We start from the raw sequence: 22,163 nt of genomic DNA on the forward strand, positions 1-22,163 counted from the left end.
GAATTGACTGTGGACTTCAGGAAGGGTGTTGCAACACACACCAGTCCTCATCGAGTGGCCAGTGGTGGGAAGGACATGCAGCGTCAAGTTCTTGGATGTCAACATCTCAGAGGATCTATCCTGGGCACAACACCTTGATGCAGTCATGAAGAAGGCAAGCCAGTGGCTCTACTTCATGAAGAGCTTGAGGAGATATGGTTTGTCACAAAAGTCTCTAGGAAATTTCCACAGCTATATGGTGGAGAGCAGTTTCACTGGTTGCATCTCCATCTGGTATGGAGGCACCGATGTACAATATTGCAGGGAGCTGAAGTGGGTTGTAGTCTCAGCTAGATCCTGCACAGGCACAGCCTACTCTGCCATCGAGGACATTTTCAAAAAGGCACCCCCCCTTATTAAGAACCCTCACCATTTGGGCCATATCCTCTTCTCATCACTACCATCAGGAAGGAGGTACAGGGGCATGAAGATCCACATTCAATGTTTTGGGAACAGTTGCTTCATCTCTACCATCAGTTCTCTGAAAGGTTTGTGGATTTATGAACACTATCACACTATTCTGTTTTTGTATTATTTCTTGTTTTAGTGCTTTCCTAGCGTATATGACAAATAAACTCTTCTCAGGCTTCCAGCTGGTTACAGGTATCGATTTTAACCGACGTTTTCATGACAGACTTGATTGGCTTCATCAAGCATGATACCTAGGCATGTCTAGTCCAGTGGTATTTATACACCCATCATCCATTCCTCCCGACTGGCTAGTCCTCATCCAATCAGGTGTCTGCTGTCCCACCATGTTTACATTCAAATTTGGGTTCTGACTTAGAGTGAGACCTTTGACTTTGTTAAAATTCTTTTCCACTGGTTTTATCTCAATGGCTTCCTTCATGAGACGGTCCCAAAAGCCACTGGCGTGACACAGTAGTTTGGTGTCATCGAAGTTAATCCCATTGCTATTGCGAACGCAATGTTCTGCCACCACCGACTTCTCCTGGTAACCCAAATGGATACACCTCCTGGGCTCCTTGATGCAGAACTTTTTTGTAAACATGATGGGACAGCAGAAATTCCACCGGACTAGACATGCCCACGCATTGCCCTTGATGAAGGTGGCAGAGTCTGTCATCGAAACTTCAGGTAAAATCGATACCTGCACCTGGCTGGAAGTCCATGAAGAGTTTATACATTTATTGTGTTATTATAACATACAGCGATTGTACCTCTGCTGCATAACAGCATATTTATGGGCACCATAGTAGTGTGGCGGGTAGCACGACGCTATTACAACTCAAGGTGTCAGAGTTCAATGCCTCTGTAAGGGGTCTGTACGTCCACTCCATGGGATGTATGTGGTTTTTCCCGGGTGCTCTGGTTTCCTCCCACAGTCCAAAGACAGACATTTAATTGCCCCATGGTTAGGTTAGCAATGGATCGGAGCTGTCGGGCAGCGCTGTTTAAAGACTCAGAAGGACTGACTCTGCACTGTATCACAAAATAAATAAATATGGGACAAATTTCACAACGTGTCAGTGATAATAAGCCTGATTCTGATTCTATCCTCCACTCACTGCATTCTGCTGGAGGGCCATTGCCCAGGAGAGGCTGCTGAGGCTTTACACCCGGGCTGTGCAGCTAGTTGGGCCGCCTGACCACCTCCATTTTCCTACCCTCTGCGCGCAGCCGCAAGCCTTACCTTGGCCTTGCCCGTGCTCTGCAGGATGTGCACCAGGGCGCACGCCACCTCCTCCTTGTTCTTGACACTGAGCACGGGCTCCAGCACGGCGCAGAGCATCTTGTAGTTGTTGGTGACGTACTCGGCAAACTCTTTGTACAGCTCCATGGGCAGGATGTTCATTGTCTGGTAGCGGGACTTGATGCGGATGGTGGGGCCACCTGCCTTGCCGCGGCTGGAGCTGGGCTGGCTGACGGGGTACCACTGCTCCACGAACTGGCGGCTGGCCACGCTGCTGATGGGGATGTTGACCAGCCCCACATAGTTGCTCTTGTCCTTCTTCTTCTTCTTGTCCGTGTCCTTGTACAGGTGGATGCGGATGTTACGCACAGACGGCAGGTTGTTGAACTCAAAGTGCTCACCCCAGAAGACGTTGTCCGTCTTCACCTTGCTGGTGGTGCGGGCGTACAGCATCTCGTCCAGGCACAGCTCACAGTAGTAGCGCTTCTTGGGCGGCAGGTCCTTGCCCTCGATGATCCACAGTTTCAGGACATTGTCCACCCGTCGGCTGTTGTCCTGCAGGAGAGAGGGTGATGATGGGGAGAGTTGTGAGAAGCTCGATCGGACCCAGGGGTACGCTGGGGGTCGGATCAAGGTCAGACATCGTTGAGTCAGGCAGGTCAGGGATGGTCAGAGATCATTACGACAGGAAGAGGGAGTATGGACAAGATTTCATGGCATTGGGCCAGGCAGATTATTCAAGTTAGGGCCACAGGAGGCCAGATCAAGTTCAGATGCAACTGGGTCAGGAAGAGGCCGAAGTATAGGTATGGCGAGGTCAAGGTCAGAGGTCACTGGATCAGGATCTGGGTCCAGGGTGGCCAGGTCAAGGTCATAGGTCATTGGATCAGGAACCTAGGCCCTCTACTTCTAGATTCTCCAACCCTGAGAACAAGATTGAACACATTCACCCCTATTTGTGCTCCTCATGATTTTATGCACCTCCACAGCATCACACCTCTCATTCTTCTACGCTCCAGCACCTTGTCTTCTCAGAGAACCCTGCAATTTGGAATCAAATTCTGCTTTTGCAGAACTGAGGTGCCAGTTTATTTTTCAGCTCACTCTTCTTTGTGTTTGCACTGATCATACGGACTTGCTTCATGGAAATTCACGATGAGGACAGCGTACTAGGAACACAAACCTACCTCCTCTTTCTTGTCCTCACCTACCACTCCATGAGCCTCTGCATCTGGCACATCATTCTGCCATCTTCAACAGTATCCTGCTCACCCAAATACATCTTCACCTCCCACCTCAACTCTCCACTTTCCATAGGGATAACTTTCTCCGTGATTCCCGTTTTCTTTGTCTCTCCCCATTAATCTCCCTCCTGGCAGTTGCCCCAGCAAGCAGAAACACTGCAACAACTGCCCATTCACCTCCACCCTCACCTCCATTGAGGACCCCAAAGAGTTCTTCAAGAGAGGCAACGCTTCTCCTGCAAATCTGCTGGAGTCCACGACTGCACTGAATGTTCCCGTGACCTGCTGTACTCTGGTGAGACCCAGTGTAGACTGGAGGACTGCTCTGCCGAGCACAACTACTCCATTTGCAGAAAGCAGGATTTCTAGCTGGCCAATCATTTTAATTCCAATCTCCATCTCCATAGGTTGGTATGGAAGCCTCCTCTACTCCTATGATGAGGGTACTCTCAGGTTGGAGGAGCAACACCTCATATTCCACCTGGGTAGCTTCCAAACCTGATGGCATGAACATCAATTTTTTCAACTTCTGGTAATTTTTCACACTCCCCCTTTTCTTTTATTCCATTCCCCACTATGGACCACTCCTCCCTCTTCTCTTCTCTACAACACCTGCCAATCACCTACCCCTGGTGCCCCTCCTCCTTCCCTTTCTCCCATGATCCACTCTCCTCTCCTATCAGAGTTCTTTATCTTTTCCACTAATCTCCTCCCAGCTTCTCTCTTCGTCTCCCCTCCCCACACTCCTAGGCTCACCTATTACCTTCCAGCTTGTACTCCCTCCCCTGCTCCCACCACCTTGTTCTGGCCTCTTCCCCCTTCCTTTCCAGTCCTGATGAAGGGTCACGGCCCGAAAGGTTGACTGTTTATTCACTTGCATATCTGCCACCAGCTCTGCTGAGTTCCTCCAGCATTTTGCAAAAGTCACCCTCCCCCAGTGCAGGGACAGCCCAAATTTGCAACTTAATGGTGACCCAAAAGGGCAGCTAGCGTGGGTGGCGGAACAAGCACGACTTCCACTCCCACACCAGTTGCAACGGCAAGAATTCAGCTGAAAGGTCGTACCTTGTTTGGCTTTACCGCTCGCTGCAGGTTCTCAATCCACTTGTCTCGCTCGGCCCCTGACCGACAGGCAAAGCACTTAGTACCCGAGGGAGTGGTCACCTGCCATTTGAAGGAACACAAGGTAAGTGGGAAAACAGCAGAGAAACAAGCTCTGGCCATGCTAGAAGCTGGGCTCAGGACGTAGCTGGTCAGCAGAAATCATTCATGTATGCAGACATATACTTTATAACTGGCTATAATGACAGAGAGCTCAGCAGACACCCAGCAGTTCAGCAGATCCTCCTCAACCCAAAACATGAAGTCTGTTTCTCCTCCCACAGATGTCACCTGACCAGCCGAGTGGTCCCAGCATTTTCTGGATTTATTTCAGATTTCCAGCCTCTGTTGCATGTCTTCAGGTCTAAAGATATTTAGTACCCCTGTTCCTCACCATCCTTGATAAATCACCAACTAGAGCCCCCAGTTCAGGATAAATCACTGACTACAGTGCCCAGACATGGGAGAAATCACTGTCGACAGTCATCAGATATGGGACAAATCACAGACTACAGACCCCCATATACAGTCCCTAGATACAAGAGAAATCGCAACTACAGTCCAAAGACATTGGCTACATTGCCAACTACAGTCCTGAGATATGAAATAAATCATGATTACAGTCCCCAAACACGAGATAAATCACAGACGATGGTCCCTAGATATGGAATTAATCAGCAACCACAGTCCCCAGATACAGGAAAAATTGTCGACTACAGTTCATGGATGCAGGGTAAGTCCCAGACTACAGTCCATGGATACGGGATAAGTCCCAGACTACAGTTCATGGATGTGGGATAAATCCCAGACTACAGTCCGTGGATGTGGGATAAATCCCAGACTACAGTTCATGAATGCGGGATAAATCCCAGATTACAGTTCCCAGACATGGGATAAATCCCAGACTACTGTCCCCAGATATTGGACAAATCCCATACTACAGTCCCCAGGAATGGGATAAATCGCTGATAACAGACCCCAGATATGTGATAAATCCCAGACTACAGTCCCCAGGTACGGGATAAATCGCTGATAACAGACCCCAGATACAGGATAAATCACCAATAATGGTCCCCAGATTTGATATAAATCACTGACAACAGTCCCTCGATATGGGATAAATCCCAGACTACAGTCCCCAGATACGGGATAAATCCCAGACTACAGTCCCCCCGATATGGGATAAATCTCAGACTATAGTCCCCAGGTATGGGATAAATCACTGATAACAGACCCCAGATATGGGATAAATCATTAATAATGGTCCCCAGATTTGATATAAATCACCAACAGCAGTCCCCCAATATGGGATAAATCCCAGACTACAGTCCCCAGGTATGGGATAAATCGCTGATAACAGACCCCAGATACAGGATAAATCACCAATAATGGTCCCCAGATTTGATATAAATCACCAACAACAAATCATGGACTACAGTACACAGATACCGGATATATCAAGGACTACAGATCACAGATATGGGACAAATGAAGGACTAAAATCCCCTAGACGTGGAATAAATTCCCAACTACACTCCCCAGATATGGGGTTACATCATCGATTACAATCCCCAGAGACGGGATAATCACCGACCACAGTTCCCAGATATGGGATAATGCACTGAAAACAGTCTGCAGATACAGGATACAGGATCTCCGACTACAGGTCACAAGATAAAGAATAACGCACTGACTACAGTCCCACGATTTAGGATAAATGACCGACTACAGTAAAATAGAATAAATCACGGACTACAGTCCTGAGAAAAGGGAGAAATCACCAACAGTATTACAGTAACTAGATACAGGATAAATCACGGACTACATTCCCCAGGGATGGGGTACATGACTAGCTACAGTCCCCAGTTATCACATAAACACTGACAACAGTCCCCAGGTACGGGATAAATCTCCAACTACATTCCACGTATACCGGATACATCACTGACTATGGTCCATAGCTTCGGGATAAATCACCAACTACTGTTCCCAGAGGCAGGATAAATCCCCAACCACGATCCCCGGATGTGGACAACAGATCCCAGATATGGGATAAGTCACCAACAAGGTCCCCAGACACAGTTCCAGAAACGTGATACGATAAATCCCCAACTACAGTCCCCACATACGGAATCCCTTTTGTTTCTCCTTCCTCCCCCCACCCCCCACACCTTTTAACTCGACTCCTCATTGTTTCTCCTCCCGTCCTGCTGAAGGGTCTCGGCCCAAAACATCACTGCTCTCTTTTCCACAAATGCTGCTGAGTTCCTCCGGCATTTTGAGTGTGTTGGGGACAGTAGTTGGTGATTTAACCTGTACCTGGGAACTGTAGTCCATGGTTTATCTGATGTTGAAGACTTTGGCACACTTCACCTATGAGTCTGTAGGGGTCATACACTGTGTTCGGTGCTCCCGGTGTGGCCTCCTGTATTTCAGTGAGACCCGACGTGGATTGGGAGACTGCTTCGCTGAGTGCCTACACTCTATCTACCAGAAAACGTGGATTCTTCCAGAGGCTACCCATTTTAATTCCACTTCCCATTCCATTCCAATATGTCCATCCATGGCCTCATCTACTGTCACAATGAGGCCACACTCAGGTTGCAGGAACATCTTATATACCGTCTGGGTAGCCCCCAACCTGATGTCATGATGGCTCCCTCCCTTCCTTCACCATTCCCCATCCCTTTTTCCCTCTCTCACATTATCTCCTTGCCATCCCATCGCTTCCCTCTGGTGTTCCCCTCCCCCCTTTTCTTTCTTCCATGGCCTTCTGCCCTTTCCTGTCAGATTCCAGTCCTGTATCTCCTTTCACCAATTATCCCAGCTCTTGACTTCACCCCTGCCCCCTCCCTGTTTCATCTATCACCTTGTATTTCTTGCTCCCTTCCCCCACCTTCTCACTCAGACTCCTGTTCGTTTTTCCAGTCCTGATGAAGGGTCTCGGCCCGAAACATCAACTGTACTCCTTTCCATAAATGCTGGCTAGCCTGCTGAGTTCCTCCAGCATTGTGTGTGTGTTGCATGGATTTCCAGCATCTGCAGGTTTTCTATTGTTTGTGATTGGACTACTGACCCCAGATGTGGAATAAATCACCAACCACAGCCCCCAGACCAGATACAGATAACGCCACTGAACACAGTCCTCAGATACGGATAAACCACCAACTACGTACAATCCCCAGATACGGATTAAATCTCGACCACAGTCCCAAGATACAGAATAAATCACAGACTGCAGTCCCCAGATTTTGAATAAATAATATAGTACTGTATATGGATTTCAGCAAGGCATTTGATAATGTATCCCATGCAAGGCTTATTGAGAAAGTAAGGAGGCATGAGATCCAAGGGGACATTGCTTTGTGGATCCAGAATTGGCTTGCCCACAGAAGGCAAAGAGTGGTTGTAGACGGGTCAGATTCTGCATGGAGGTTGATGACCAGTGGTGTTCTGGGACCCCTTCTCTTTGTGATTTTTATAAATGACCTGGATGAGGGAGTGGAGGGATGGGTTAGTAAGTTTGCTGATGACACAAAGGTTGGAGGTGTTGTGGATAGTGTGGAGGGCTGTCAGAGATTACAGCGGGACGTTGATAGGATGCAAAACTGGGCTGAGAAGCTGCAGATGGAGTTCAACCCAGATAAGTGTGAAGTGGTTTATTTTGATAGGTCAAATATGATAGCAGAATATACTATTAATGGTAAGACTCTTGGCAGTGTAGAGGATCAGAGAGATTTGGGGGTCCGAGTCCATAGGACGTTCAAAGCAGCTGTGCAGGTTGACTCTGTGGTTAAGAAGGGATACAGTGTATTGGCCTTCATCAATCATAGAATTGAATTGAGGAACTCAGATGTAATGTTGCAGCTATATAGAACCCTGGTCAGACCCCACTTGGAAAACTGTGCTCAGTTCGGGTCGCCTCACCAAAGGAAGGATGTGAAAACCATAGAAAGGGTGCAGAGGAGATTTACAAGGATGTTGCCTGGATTGGGAAGCATGCCTTATGAAAACAGGTTGAGTGAACTTGGCCTTTTCTCCTTGGAGGGACGGAGGGTGAAAGGTGACCTGATAGAGGTGTATAAGATGATGAGAGGTATTGATCGTGTGGATAGTCAGAGGCTTTTTCCCGGGGCTGAAATGGTTGCCACAAGAGGACACAGGTTTAAGGTATTTGGGAGTAGGTACAGAGGAGATGTCAGGGGTAAGTTTTTTACTCAGCGAGTGGTGAGTGTGTGGAAAGGGCTGCTGGCAACAGTGGTGGAGGCGGATACAATAGGGTAGTTTAAGAGACTTTTGGTTAGGTACATGGAGCTTAGTAAAATAGAGGGCTATGGGTAACCCTCGTAATTTCTAAAGTAGGGACATGTTCGGCACAACTTTGTGAGCCGAAAGGCCTGTATTGTGCTGTAGGTTTTCTTTGGTTTTTCTATGGTTTTTTTACAGTCGCCAGAGGCAAGATAAACCACTGATTACAGTGCTCAGATACGGGATAAATCACTGACCAGAGATTAAAAAATAAACCCCAAACCACTGATCAGAGATACAAGATAAATCACCAACCACAATGCCAGACACTAAAATAAAAACCCTGCCCTATGTCCTTTTGTACAGAATAAATCACCCACTACTGACCCCAGACCAGATACAGAATAAATCACCAACTACAGTCCCACGGCCAGACACAAAATAAATCACCCACTACTTACTCCAGACCGGATATGGGATAAATCACCAACTACAGTCCCATGGTCAGACACAAAATAAATCACCCACTACTGACCCCAGACCAGATACAGAATAAATCACCAACTACAGTCCCATGGCCAGACTCGAAATAAAACACCCACTACTGACCCCAGACCAGATACAGAATAAATCACCAACTACAGTCCCACGGCCGGACACGAAATAAATCACCCACTACTGGCCCCAGACCAGATACAGAATAAATCACCGACTACAGTCCCACGGGCAGACACGAAATAAAACACCCACTACTGACCCCAGACCAGATACGGGATAAATCACCGACTGCAGTCCCACGGACAGACTCGAAATAAAACACCCACTACTGACCCCGGACCAGATACGGGATAAATCACCGACTACAGTCCCATGGCCAGACTCGAAATAAATCACCCAATACTGACCCCAGACCAGATACAGAATAAATCACCAACTACTTACTCCAGACCGGATATGGGATAAATCACTGACTACAATCCCACGGCCAGACACAAAATAAATTACCCACTACTGACCCCAGACCAGATACGGGATAAATCACCGACCTCAAAGCACAGATACAAGATAAATCGCCGACTACAGTCCCCAGTTATGATAAAAATTACTGCCCACAGGTCCGGGTCATGAGTCAATCACCGACCACAGGTCATAGATACCGGATAAATTACCGACTACAGTCCCCAGATATGGAATAAATCGCTGAATACAGTCGCCAGTTATGATAAAAATTACCGACCACAGGTCCAGGACATGGGATAAATCACCGACTACAGTCCCCAGATTGGGAATAAATCACAGACACAGACCCCCAGAGATGGGATAAATCACCGACTACAGTCCCCAGTTATGGGATAAATCACGGACAAAAGCCCACAGATACGGGTTAAATCACAGACTACAGTCCCCAGATACTGGATAAATCACAGACTACAGTCCCCAGACATGGATTAAATCGCTGACCATTGTCCACAGGCCAGATATGGAATAAATTACCACTTACTGTCCCCCGACCACGTACAGATTAAATCCCCGACCACAGCCCCCAAACACAGGATAAATCCCCGACCACACTCCCCAAATACGGGATAAATCCCCGACCGCAGTCCCCAAACATGGGATAAATCACCGACCACAATCCCCAAACACAGGATAAATACCCAACCACAGCTCAGAAACACGGGATAAACCATGCCCAGATGCAGGTTAAATCACTAACATTATCCCTGATACAGGTTAAATCACTGACCATCATCCCTGGATACAGTTTAACTCAGTGACCACTGTCCCCGGATACAGGTTAACTCATTGACCACAGAGCAGAGATACAGGATAACTTACCAACTACGGTCCCCAGATACTGATAAATCCCCAGAGACAGGATAAGTCCCTGACTACAGTCACCAAATACAGGATAAATCACCAGTGACGATCACCAGATATGGCATAAATGCCAACTGCTGTCTGTAGACCAGATATGGAATAATTCACTGACTACTGTCCCCAGATATGGGAAAAGTTACCGACTACTGTCTTGCACAGATACGGGATAGATCACCAACTTCAGTCCTGAGATACAGGATTAATCAGTGAATACAGTCTGCAGATACGGCAAAAATCACGGACTACAGTCCCTGGATATGGGATAAGCTACCACCTACAGTGCCCACATACAGCATAAACTGATTGTAGTCCCCAAATATGTGGTAAATCATCAACCGCCATCCCCCAGATAAGGGATATATCATGGGTCACTGTCCCCAGATACGGGATAAATTATGGACCACTGTCCCCAGATACGGGATAAATCACCGACTACCGTCCCCCGGATAAGGGATATATCATGGGTCACTGTCCCCAGATATGGGATAAATCACTGACCACGGGTCCAGGACATGGAATAAATCACCGACCACGGGTCGTGGACACGGGATAAATCACCGACCACTGATCTGGGACATGGGATAAATCACCGACCATGGGTCCAGGACACGGGATAAATCACCGACCACGGGTCGTGGACACGGGATAAATCACCGACCACCGGTCCAGGACGTGGGATAAATCACCGACCACGGGTCCGGGACACCGGATAAATCACCGACTACGGGTCCGGGACACCGGATAAATCACCGACCATGGGTCCGGGACACCGGATAAATCATCGACCATAGGATAAATCACTGACTATGGGTCCTTGACATGGATAGATCACTGACTACAGACCGCAGAACAGGATAAGCTGACTACAGTCCTCAGATATGAGCTAACTCACTGACTGCAGTCCCCACATACAGAATAAACCATCGACTGCAGTCTCCAGATGCAGGACAACTCATGGACCATAGGCCCCAGAGATGGGGCAATCACAAACTACAATCCCCATATATGGGATCAATCATGGTCTACAGATGGCAGATATAAGTTAAATGACGTCCACTGCCTCTCCTTGTTCACATTGCTTGTTACTTCCTCGAAGAACTCTGATTTGTCAAGCAAGATTTCTCTTGACAGAAACCATGCTGACTTTGACTTATCACTAGTGTCCTCGTACCCTGAAACTTCATCCTTAATAATGGTCTCGAACACTTTCCCAGCCACTGAGGTTACACGAACTGGCCTTTAATTTCTTTTCTTTTGTCTTCCTCCCCACTTCTTGAAGAATGGAGTGATATTTGCAATTTTCCAGTCCTCCAGAACCATTCCTGAATCAAGTGATTCTTGAAATATCATAACCAATGTATCTGTTATCTCTTCAGCAAACTCTTTCAGAACCCTGGAATATAGTCCATCTGGTCCAGGTGACTTCTCCACCTTTAGACCTTCCAGTTTCCTTGGGACTTTTTCCTTTATTGTAGCAATGGCACTCACTCCTGCACCTGACACTCACGGACCTCTGGCACATTGCTAGTGTCTTCCACAATGAAGACAGGTGCAAAGTTCATGCACCATTTCTTTGCCCCCATTATTACCTCACTAGCATCATTTTCCAGTGGTCCAATATCAACTTGCACCTCTCTTTTACTCTTTATATGACTGAAAAATCTTTTGATATCCTGCTTTATGTTATTGGCTAGTTTACTCTCATATTTCATCTTTTCCCTTGTTATATTTGTTTTAGCAGTCTTTTGTGGATTTTAAAAGCTTCCCAATCATCCAACTTTTGCAACCTTATATGCCCTGTCCTTGGCCTTTATGTAATCCCTAATTTCCTTTGTCAGGCTTGGTTGCCTATCCCTGCCATTTGAGAACTACTTCCGCTGTAGGACATATCTATCCTGCGCCTTGTGAAATATTCCCAGGAACTTCAGCCATCTCTGTTCTGCTGTAATCCCGTCAATATCCTCCTCCAATCCACCTGGGCAAACTCCTCTCTCAGGACTCTGTAATTCCCTTTATTCCATTGCGATACTGTTACATGTGACTTGTGCTTCTCCCTCTCAAGTTGCAGTGTGAATTGAATCATATGATCACTGCCTCCTAAGGGTTCCTTTATGTTAAGTTCCCTAATAAGAACTGGTTATTACACAATACCCAATCTAAAACAGCCTTTCCCTCAGTAGGCACAAGCTGCTCTAAAAAGCCATCTCATAAGCATTCAACAAATTCCCTCTCTTGCAATCCAACACCAACCTGATTTTCCCAATCCCCTTGTATATTGAGGTCCCCCATTACAACTGTGTCATTTTCCTTATACATGCCTTTTCCAGCTCCCTTTGCAATCTCAGCCCCACATCATCACAATATCATACCAACCAATCTCTGATTGTGCCAAGAGTTTATCCACCTTATTTAAATACAGCAACTTCAGTCCTGCACGCTTCCCCTTTTTGAAATTTGCCTCTGTGAAAGAAATGAACTCTTTGCTCTGTCTGCACTTACACCCAACCATTGGCTTATTTTTCCTTCCATTCATGTTCCATCCATCATCTACTTGTAAACCTGCTGGCTCATCCTCAGCTCTGTCATAGTAGCTCCTATCCCCCTGCTATATTAGTTCAAAGTACTCCCAACAGCTCTAGTAAATCTACCGGCAAGAATATTCGTCCCCCTCGGGATTCAAGTGTAACCCATCCCTTTGGTACAGGCCATACCTGCCCCAGAAGAGGTTCCAATTATCCAGAAATCTAAATTCCTGCCCCTACTCCAATTCTTCAGCCATACATTTATCTGCCATCTCATTCTATTCCTATCCTCCTGTTGCATGGCCCTGTGGTGAACTACATATACCTGTCTGGACACAACCCCCCTGCTGACTGCTCCTGTGGCTCCTCCCACTGACCGTGGCTCCTCCCATGGACCCCGGTATAAAGGCAATTGGAGGCACAGCCCCGGCCTCAGTCTCCAGGATGTTGTGTGGTGGTCACTTGCTGCTTGTTCTTTCTTCCAGCCAATAAAAGCCTATATCTCACCTCACGTCTCCGAGAGTTATTGATGGTGCATCAGGCCCAGGCAGCAGTCCCGAGATTATGACCCTTGAGGTCCTGCTTCTCTGTTTCCTTCCTAACTCCCTGTATAGTTTTATTTAATGCCTCCTCCCTTTTTCTTCCTATGTCATTGTTACCAATATGTACCACGACCACTGGCTGCTCACCTTCCCTTTTCAGGATATTGTGGATGCGTTCAGAAACATCAGGGACCCTGGCACCTGGGAGGCAAACTACCATCCATGTTTGCATCCACAGAATCACCTACCTGTCCCCGATTACAGAGTCCCCTATCACCGCTGCCATCCTCTTCAGTTCCCTACCTTTCTGAGCCACAGGGCCAGAGGCACAGTCACTGTTACTTCCCCCAGTTAGATCACTCCTCCCCACCAACAGTACTCAAAATGGACTACTTCATATAGAGGGGGGGGCAGCCACTGGGGTGCTCTCCATCATCTGATGTTCTCTCTTCCCTCTCCTGACAGTCACCATTTATCTGTGTCCTGTAGCCTTGGTTTGACTACCTCCTGTAGCTCCTGTCTACCACCTCTTCACTTTCCCTAACAAGCCGAAGGTCATCGAGCTGCAGCTCCAGTTTCCACACACGGTCTCTAAGGAGCTGCAACTCGATGCACCTGGTGGAGATGTGGCCAACAGGGAGGCTGGGGGTCTCCTGGACATCCCACATCTGACACCCAGAACAAACACTGGCTCTGTAGACATACCCACTATTCTCTCAAGATTTAAGTAAGAAATAAGGAATGAACTTATCTACTTTCCTTGCCTCCACCCAACACGGGAGAAATCAATGACTCCAGACACCAGATAGAGGCTAAATCACGGACTACTGTTCCAAGATACAGGATAAATCACCAACTGCAGGTCCCAGATACAGGATAAGTCACTGACCACAGTCCCCAGATAAGGGATAAATCCCAGACAACAGTCACCAGATACAGGATAAATTGCTAACCTCAGTCCCCAGATGTGGGACGAATCACCTACAACAGTCGCCAGATACAGGAAAAATTGCTGAGTGCAGTCCACAGCTACAGGAAAAATCACCGACGACATATTCCAGAGAGGGGATAAATCACGGACTACATATTCCAGAGAGGGGATAAATCACCGACTACATATTCCAGAGAGGGGATAAATCACCGACTACATATTCCAGAGAGGGGATAAATCACTGACTACATATTCCAGAGAGGGGATAAATCACTGACTACATATTCCAGAGAGGGGATAAATCACTGACTACATATTCCAGAGAGGGGATAAATCACTGACTACATATTCCAGAGAGGGGATAAATCACTGACTACATATTCCAGAGAGGGGATAAATCACTGACTACATATTCCAGATAGGGGATAAATCACTGACTACATATTCCAGATAGGGGATAAATCACTGACTACATATTCCAGAGAGGGGATAAATCACTGACTACATATTCCAGAGAGGGGATAAATCACTGACTACATATTCCAGAGAGGGGATAAATCACCGACTACGTGTTCCAGAGAGGGGATAAATCACCGACTACATATTCCAGAGAGGGGATAAATCACCGACTACGTATTCCAGAGAGGGGATAAATCACTAACTACATATTCCAGAGAGGGGATAAATCACTGACTACATATTCCAGAGAGGGGATAAATCACGGACTACATATTTCAGAGAGGGGATAAATCACCGACTACATATTCCAGAGAGGGGATAAATCACTGACTACGTATTCCAGAGAGGGGATAAATCACCGACTACATATTCCAGAGAGGGGATAAATCACCGACTACATATTCCAGAGAGGGGATAAATCACGGACTACGTGTTCCAGAGAGGGGATAAATCACCGACTACATATTCCAGAGAGGGGATAAATCACCGACTACATATTCCAGAGAGGGGATAAATCACCGACTACGTGTTCCAGAGAGGGGATAAATCACCGACTACGTGTTCCAGATAGGGGATAAATCACCGACTACATATTCCAGAGAGGGGATAAATCACTAACTACATATTCCAGAGAGGGGATAAATCACCGACTACATATTCCAGAGAGGGGATAAATCACCGACTACGTGTTCCAGAGAGGGGATAAATCACCGACTACGTATTCCAGAGAGGGGATAAATCACGGACTACATATTCCAGAGAGGGGATAAATCACCGACTACATATTCCAGAGAGGGGATAAATGACTAACTACATATTCCAGAGAGGGGATAAATCACCGACTACATATTCCAGAGAGGGGATAAATCACCGACTACGTATTCCAGAGAGGGGATAAATCACCGACTACATATTCCAGAGAGGGGATAAATCACGGACTACATATTCCAGAGAGGGGATAAATCACCGACTACGTATTCCAGAGAGGGGATAAATCACCGACTACATATTCCAGAGAGGGGATAAATCACGGACTACATATTCCAGAGAGGGGATAAATCACTGACTACATATTCCAGAGAGGGGATAAATCACGGACTACTTATTTCAGAGAGGGGATAAATCACCGACTACATATTCCAGAGAGGGGATAAATCACTGACTACATATTCCAGAGAGGGGATAAATCACCGACTACGTATTCCAGAGAGGGGATAAATCACGGACTACGTATTCCAGAGAGGGGATAAATCACCGACTACGTATTCCAGAGAGGGGATAAATCACTGACTACGTATTCCAGAGAGGGGATAAATCACCGACTACGTATTCCAGAGAGGGGATAAATCACCGACTACGTATTCCAGAGAGGGGATAAATCACTGACTACATATTCCAGAGAGGGGATAAATCACTGACTACATATTCCAGAGAGGGGATAAATCACTGACTACACATTCCAGAGAGGGGATAAATCACCGACTACGTATTCCAGAGAGGGGATAAATCACTGACTACATATTCCAGAGAGGGGATAAATCACTGACTACATATTCCAGAGAGGGGATAAATCACGGACTACATATTCCAGAGAGGGGATAAATCACCGACTACATATTCCAGAGAGGGGATAAATCACTGACTACATATTCCAGAGAGGGGATAAATCACCGACTACATATTCCAGATAGGGGATAAATCACCGACTACATATTCCAGAGAGGGGATAAATCACTGACTACTTATTTCAGAGAGGGGATAAATCACCGACTACATATTCCAGAGAGGGGATAAATCACCGACTACATATTCCAGATAGGGGATAAATCACCGACTACATATTCCAGATAGGGGATAAATCACCGACTACATATTCCAGAGAGGGGATAAATCACTGACTACTTATTTCAGAGAGGGGATAAATCACTGACTACATATTCCAGAGAGAGGATAAATCACTGACTACATATTCCAGATAGGGGATAAATCTTCGACCACAGTCCCCAGGAACTGGATAAATCACTGACCACGGTCTTGCGATATGGGATAAATACCAGACTGCAGTCACCTGATACAGGATAAATCCCAGACCACAGACAGTCTCCTAATACGGGATAAATCCCAGAACACAGACCACAGAAATGGAATAAATGATCACTGACCACGGTCTCAAAATACAGGATAAATCTCAGACTGCAGACCCCAGGAATGGGAATAAATAATCACCAACCACAGTCTCCAGATACAGGATAAATCACTGACTACAGTCTGCAGAATCAGGATAAATCCCCTCCTACGGTGGCCAAATACTGGATAAATCACAGACTATAATAGTTTGATACTGAATAGATCACTGACTACAGTCCCCAGAGATGGGGATAAACCACCGACCACTGATCACAGATACACGATAAATTCTGACTACAGTCCCAAAATATGGGATAAATCACAGGCTACAGTCTTCAGAGACGGATTACATCCCTGACTACTCTCCCCAGAGCAGTTATGGAAGAAAACACTGACTACAGTCCCTAGACCAGATATGGGAGAAATATCAGACTGCAGTCCCCAGATATGCGATAAATCACAGACTACACCCCTCAGAGATGGGATAAATCACTTATTGACACCAGACAACAAATACAGGCTAAATCATAGACTACAGTCCACAGCTATGGGATAAATCGCAGAATATTGTCCCCGTAATAGTATAAATCACATAATACGGTCCCCAGATAAATCACAGACTACAGTCGCCAGGAATGGGAGAAATCACTGACTACAGATCACAGATATAGGTTACATCACTGCCTACTGTTCCCAGAGTAGATTCAGAAGAAATCACTAACTACTTTCCTCAGATAAGGTATCAATTGCTGAAAATGGTCCCCAGTTACGAGGTAAATCCCAGACTATAGTCACCAGATATAGATTAAATTACCCCTGCTGTACACAGACCATATACAGGACAAATCACAGACTACAGTCCCCAGATACAGGATAAATTACAGACTAGAGTTGCCAGTTGTGGGATAGATCACAGTCTACTGTCCCCAGATACGGGATAGATCACAGACTACTGTCCCCAGATACTGGTTAGATCACAGTCTACAGTCCCCAGATAAAGGATAGATCACAGACTACTGTCCCCAGATACAGGATAGATCACAGATTACTGTCCCCAGATACAGGATAGATCACGAACTACAGTCCCCAGATACGGGATAAATTACAGACTAGAGTTGCCAGTTGTGGGATAGATCACAGTCTACTGTCCCCAGATACAGGATAGATCACAGATTACTGTCCCCAGATACAGGATAGATCACAGATTACTGTCCCCAGATACAGGATAGATCACGGACTACTGTCCCCAGATACAGGATAGATCACGGACTACTGTCCCCAGATACAGGATAGATCACAGATTACTGTCCCCAGATACAGGATAGCTCACGAACTACAGTCCCCAGATACGGGATAAATTACAGACTAGAGTTGCCAGTTGTGGGATAGATCACAGTCTACTGTCCCCAGATACAGGATAAATCTCAGTCTACTGTCCCCAGATACAGGATAGATCACGGACTACTGTCCCCAGATACAGGATAGATCACGGACTACTGTCCCCAGATACAGGATAGATCACGGACTACTGTCCCCAGATACGGGATAGATCACAGACTACTGTCCGCAGATACAGGATAGATCACAGATTACTGTCCCCAGATACAGGATAGATCACGAACTACAGTCCCCAGATACGGGATAGATCACGGACTACTGTCCCCAGATACAGGATAGATCACGGACTACTGTCCCCAGATACGGGATAGATCACAGACTACTGTCCGCAGATACAGGATAGATCACAGATTACTGTCCCCAGATACAGGATAGATCACGAACTACAGTCCCCAGATACGGGATAGATCACGGACTACTGTCCCCAGAGACGGGATAGATCACGGACTACAGTCCCCAGATACGGGATAGATCACGGACTACTGTCCCCAGAGACGGGATAGATCACGGACTACTGTCCCCAGATATGGGATACTGCACACAAATCACAGGTACTGGATAAATTACAGCCAACATCCCCAGATATGCTATAAATCATGAATATAGGTCCCAGAAATGGGATAAATCACCAACTACTGTATCCAGATGTGGGGTAAATCACGGACTACAGCTCTCAGATAGAGGATTAAACCACTGACTACAGTCCACAGATAAATCCCCGAATACAGTCTGTAGATACAAGACAAATCACTGCCTAGTAACTCCAGACAGAAGATTCCTTCCAGCCTGTTGCTGCAACAGATCGTTATCTCCTCACCACTCTCACCCACCAACACCCCGCGCCCACCCACGCACCACCCAGATGCACACCCACACCAGGTTCAGCTTCAAGCCAAAAAAAAAGCTATCTCACTTTGATTGCTTCCAATGAATGCCTGCAGTTCGAGGAGACAGCTCACACCCGACAACACAGCCCACTGACCAGAAATACTGCTCGCAACGTGCTCCTAACTTTTCTCAGGAGGAGCTCAAGACTGAGACCAATTATTCATTCAGTTACAACCTATTCAGAAGCGTTTCCCTTCCTGACCAATCCCTGGAGAGACCCAGGGCGAAATGCCTGCACTAGATCCCCGTGCCAACGTCAAAGTCTGCCAAAAATACAGCAAGGTCACTTTACTTGCAATGCCCATAAACCAAAGACGCTGCAAGTGCAAAACTGATTTCCTTCCAGGATTCCCTCTCCTCAAAATATTGTAGAATCTCACATTACATTCCTTAAATAATACATGGGCTCCAAATTATCCCGTCAACTTTAAATTAAAATCAGAATTCCCTTGGCGGCTGGGACAAGCTCAGCTCATAATTAATTCACAATTACTGCTTCAAGCTGCACGGCACACGGCGTGTGAACAGATGAACGGCAAAGCTGAGGCACGTCCCAGCCCCCAGATTCCTATGCGCACCTTAGTTCAACCCACCGTTGATTCATGCTCGGGAGAGGGAGAGGGAGAACACAATAGGAGGAAAGAGCTTCAGAGGTGGGCATCAGGAAGGGAGGGAGAGAGAGGTGGAGGGGAGAGCATGGGAGTGGAGTGTTAGAGGGGGTGGGGGGGTGGAGGACATAGAAGGGTTTAGAGGGATCTATAGGGGGTTGGTGGGGTAGAGGGGGATGGAAGTAGAGGGTTGACGGGGTAGAGGAGGTAGAAGGGGATTAGAGGAGGGTGTAGGGGTGATGGTGGGGTAGAGGGGGTGGGGAGGTAATTGTAAATTGTCCAGTGATTAGGCTCAGGTTAAATAAGGTGAGGCTTGAAGGTCCGGAAGGTCCTATTCCCACTGCATTTTGATAAATAAATAAATAATAAACAAATAACCTTGTAACCACGTCCCCTTATTCGAGATCCTCCCAGCAGTGGAACAATCTCACATCCCTCAATAGGTTTGCACCTCAGTCTTTAAAATCCAAAGAATACAGACCCAATATTTTAGCTGCTGATTACAGAACAATCCCTTACAACAAGAATTTGCCTCTAGTGTTTAAATATGGGAAACTAAATTCAGCACTCTAGGTGTGGTCTCACCTGTACACTGTCAAGTCAAGTCACTTTTATTGTCGTTTCGACCATAACTGCTGGTACAGTACACAGTAAAAACAAGACAACTTTTTTCAGGACCATGGTGCAACATGAACAATACAAAAACTATACTGAACTAAATAAACCAACACAAAAACGACACTAGACTAGTATACCATACTGTACCACTGGGACAGAGTACACCAGGTGTGGGCTTTCTGTTCGCTCCACAAGAACGGATAATCTCCACTCTCTACCAATCCCTCAGCTGGTTCACATCCCTCTGGGAATTACCCAACAATGGAGCAATCCAGGGAGGAAGATCCTGCCCCCATGAAGAATGTTGGGGTAAATTGTACAACACTGCTGACCTCTGAGAGGGAGGGGAACCTGACAGTACTTCAGTGCAGAATTCATTGAGGTTATGTTCATCACTGATACTGTAAGCAAGGTTATCTAGTGGTATCGTGCAGAATCAGGCCCATCATTTTGTCTGCCTACACTAATCCATTTTCCTGCATAAGGACTGTAACCTCCTAATCTTCTGCTCCAAACATCTCCATATTACTGTGTCAGTCTTTGCCTGTTGATTTCAGTTTTTCCCCAAAATTATGTATTACTTTTTATACAAGAAATGTCTCTGCAAAAATAAATCTCAATACTTGCAGCATATCTGTACTTTGATAAGAAACTTACGAACACTATCTCGCTGTTACTCTTTTGAAATAAGATTCGTAAATCTATGGACCTGCATTGTCTTGCTGCTACAAATCAACAAATTTCATGACATACCTCAGTGATAATAAACCAAATTTTGTGCCATATGTCTTATAAATAAATGCTTCTTAAATGTAATAACTGATTATATCACCCCACTGGCAACATGTTCAAGAATTCAAAACACTCTGGTCAGGTGGCTGGCCAGAGATCACAGTGTCCATCTTATGGTCTGTGACCCAGTGAGAGGGCACAGAGAGTGTCAGTGACCCAGTGAGAGGGCACAGGGAGTGTCAGTGACCCAGTGAGAGGGCACAGGGAGTGTCAGTGACCCAGTGAGAGGGCACAGAGAGTGTCAGTGACCCAGTGAGAGGGCACAGAGAGTGTCAGTGACCCAGTGAGAGGGTACAGGGAGTGTCAGTGACCCAGTGAGAGGGCACAGAGAGTGTCAGTGACCCAGTGAGAGGGCACAGAGAGTGTCAGTGACCCAGTGAGAGGGCACAGAAGAGTGTCAGTGACCCAGTGAGAGGATACAGGGAGTGTCAGTGACCCAGTGAGAGGGCACAGAGAGTGTCAGTGACCCAGTGAGAGGGTACAGGGAGTGTCAGTGACCCAGTGAGAGGGCACAGAGAGTGTCAGTGACCCAGTGAGAGGGCACAGGGAGTGTCAGTGACCCAGTGAGAGGGCACAGAGAGTGTCAGTGACCCAGTCAGAGGGTACAGGGAGAGTCAGTGACCCAGTGAGAGGGCACAGGGAGTGTCTGTGACCCAGTGAGATGGTACAGGGAGTGTCTGTGACCCAGTGAGAGGGCACAGAGAGTGCCTGTGACCCAGTGAGATGGTACAGGGAGTGTCTGTGACCCAGTGAGAGGGTACAGGGAGTGTCAGTGACCCAGTGAGAGGGCACAGGGAGTGTCAGTGACCCAGTGAGAGGGCACAGAGGGTGTCTGTGACCCAGCGAGAGGGTACAGGGAGTGTCAGTGACCCAGTGAGAGGGCACAGGGAGTGTCAGTGACCCACTGAGAGGGCACAGAGAATGTCAGTGACCCAGTGAGAGGGCACAGGGAGTGTCTGTGACCCAGTGAGATGGTACAGGGAGTGTCTGTGACCCAGTGAAAGAGCACAGGGAGTGTCTGTGACCCAGTGAGAGGGCACAGGGAGTGTCAGTGACCCCGTGAGAGGGCACAGAGAGTGTCAGTGACCCAGTGAGAGGGCACAGGGAGTGT

General features: G+C 46.9%; 1 protein-coding gene across 13 annotated transcripts in view; it reads right to left on the bottom strand.

Moving 5' to 3' along the window:
• Positions 1-22,163, bottom strand: part of syngap1a (synaptic Ras GTPase activating protein 1a) — a 640,363-nt gene that overhangs the window by 133,147 nt on the left and 485,053 nt on the right. For all 13 annotated transcript variants that reach the window (XM_059970722.1, XM_059970723.1, XM_059970719.1 and 10 more), the window contains 2 exons: positions 4,003-4,101; positions 1,694-2,248 (listed from right to left, as the gene is read on the bottom strand). In XM_059970722.1, coding sequence (XP_059826705.1) covers positions 1,694-2,248; positions 4,003-4,101 — 654 coding nt within the window. The remainder of the gene's footprint in view (positions 1-1,693; positions 2,249-4,002; positions 4,102-22,163) is intronic.

The sequence above is a fragment of the Hypanus sabinus genome, chromosome 5, assembly GCF_030144855.1.
Source record: "Hypanus sabinus isolate sHypSab1 chromosome 5, sHypSab1.hap1, whole genome shotgun sequence".
NCBI lineage: Eukaryota > Metazoa > Chordata > Chondrichthyes > Myliobatiformes > Dasyatidae > Hypanus > Hypanus sabinus.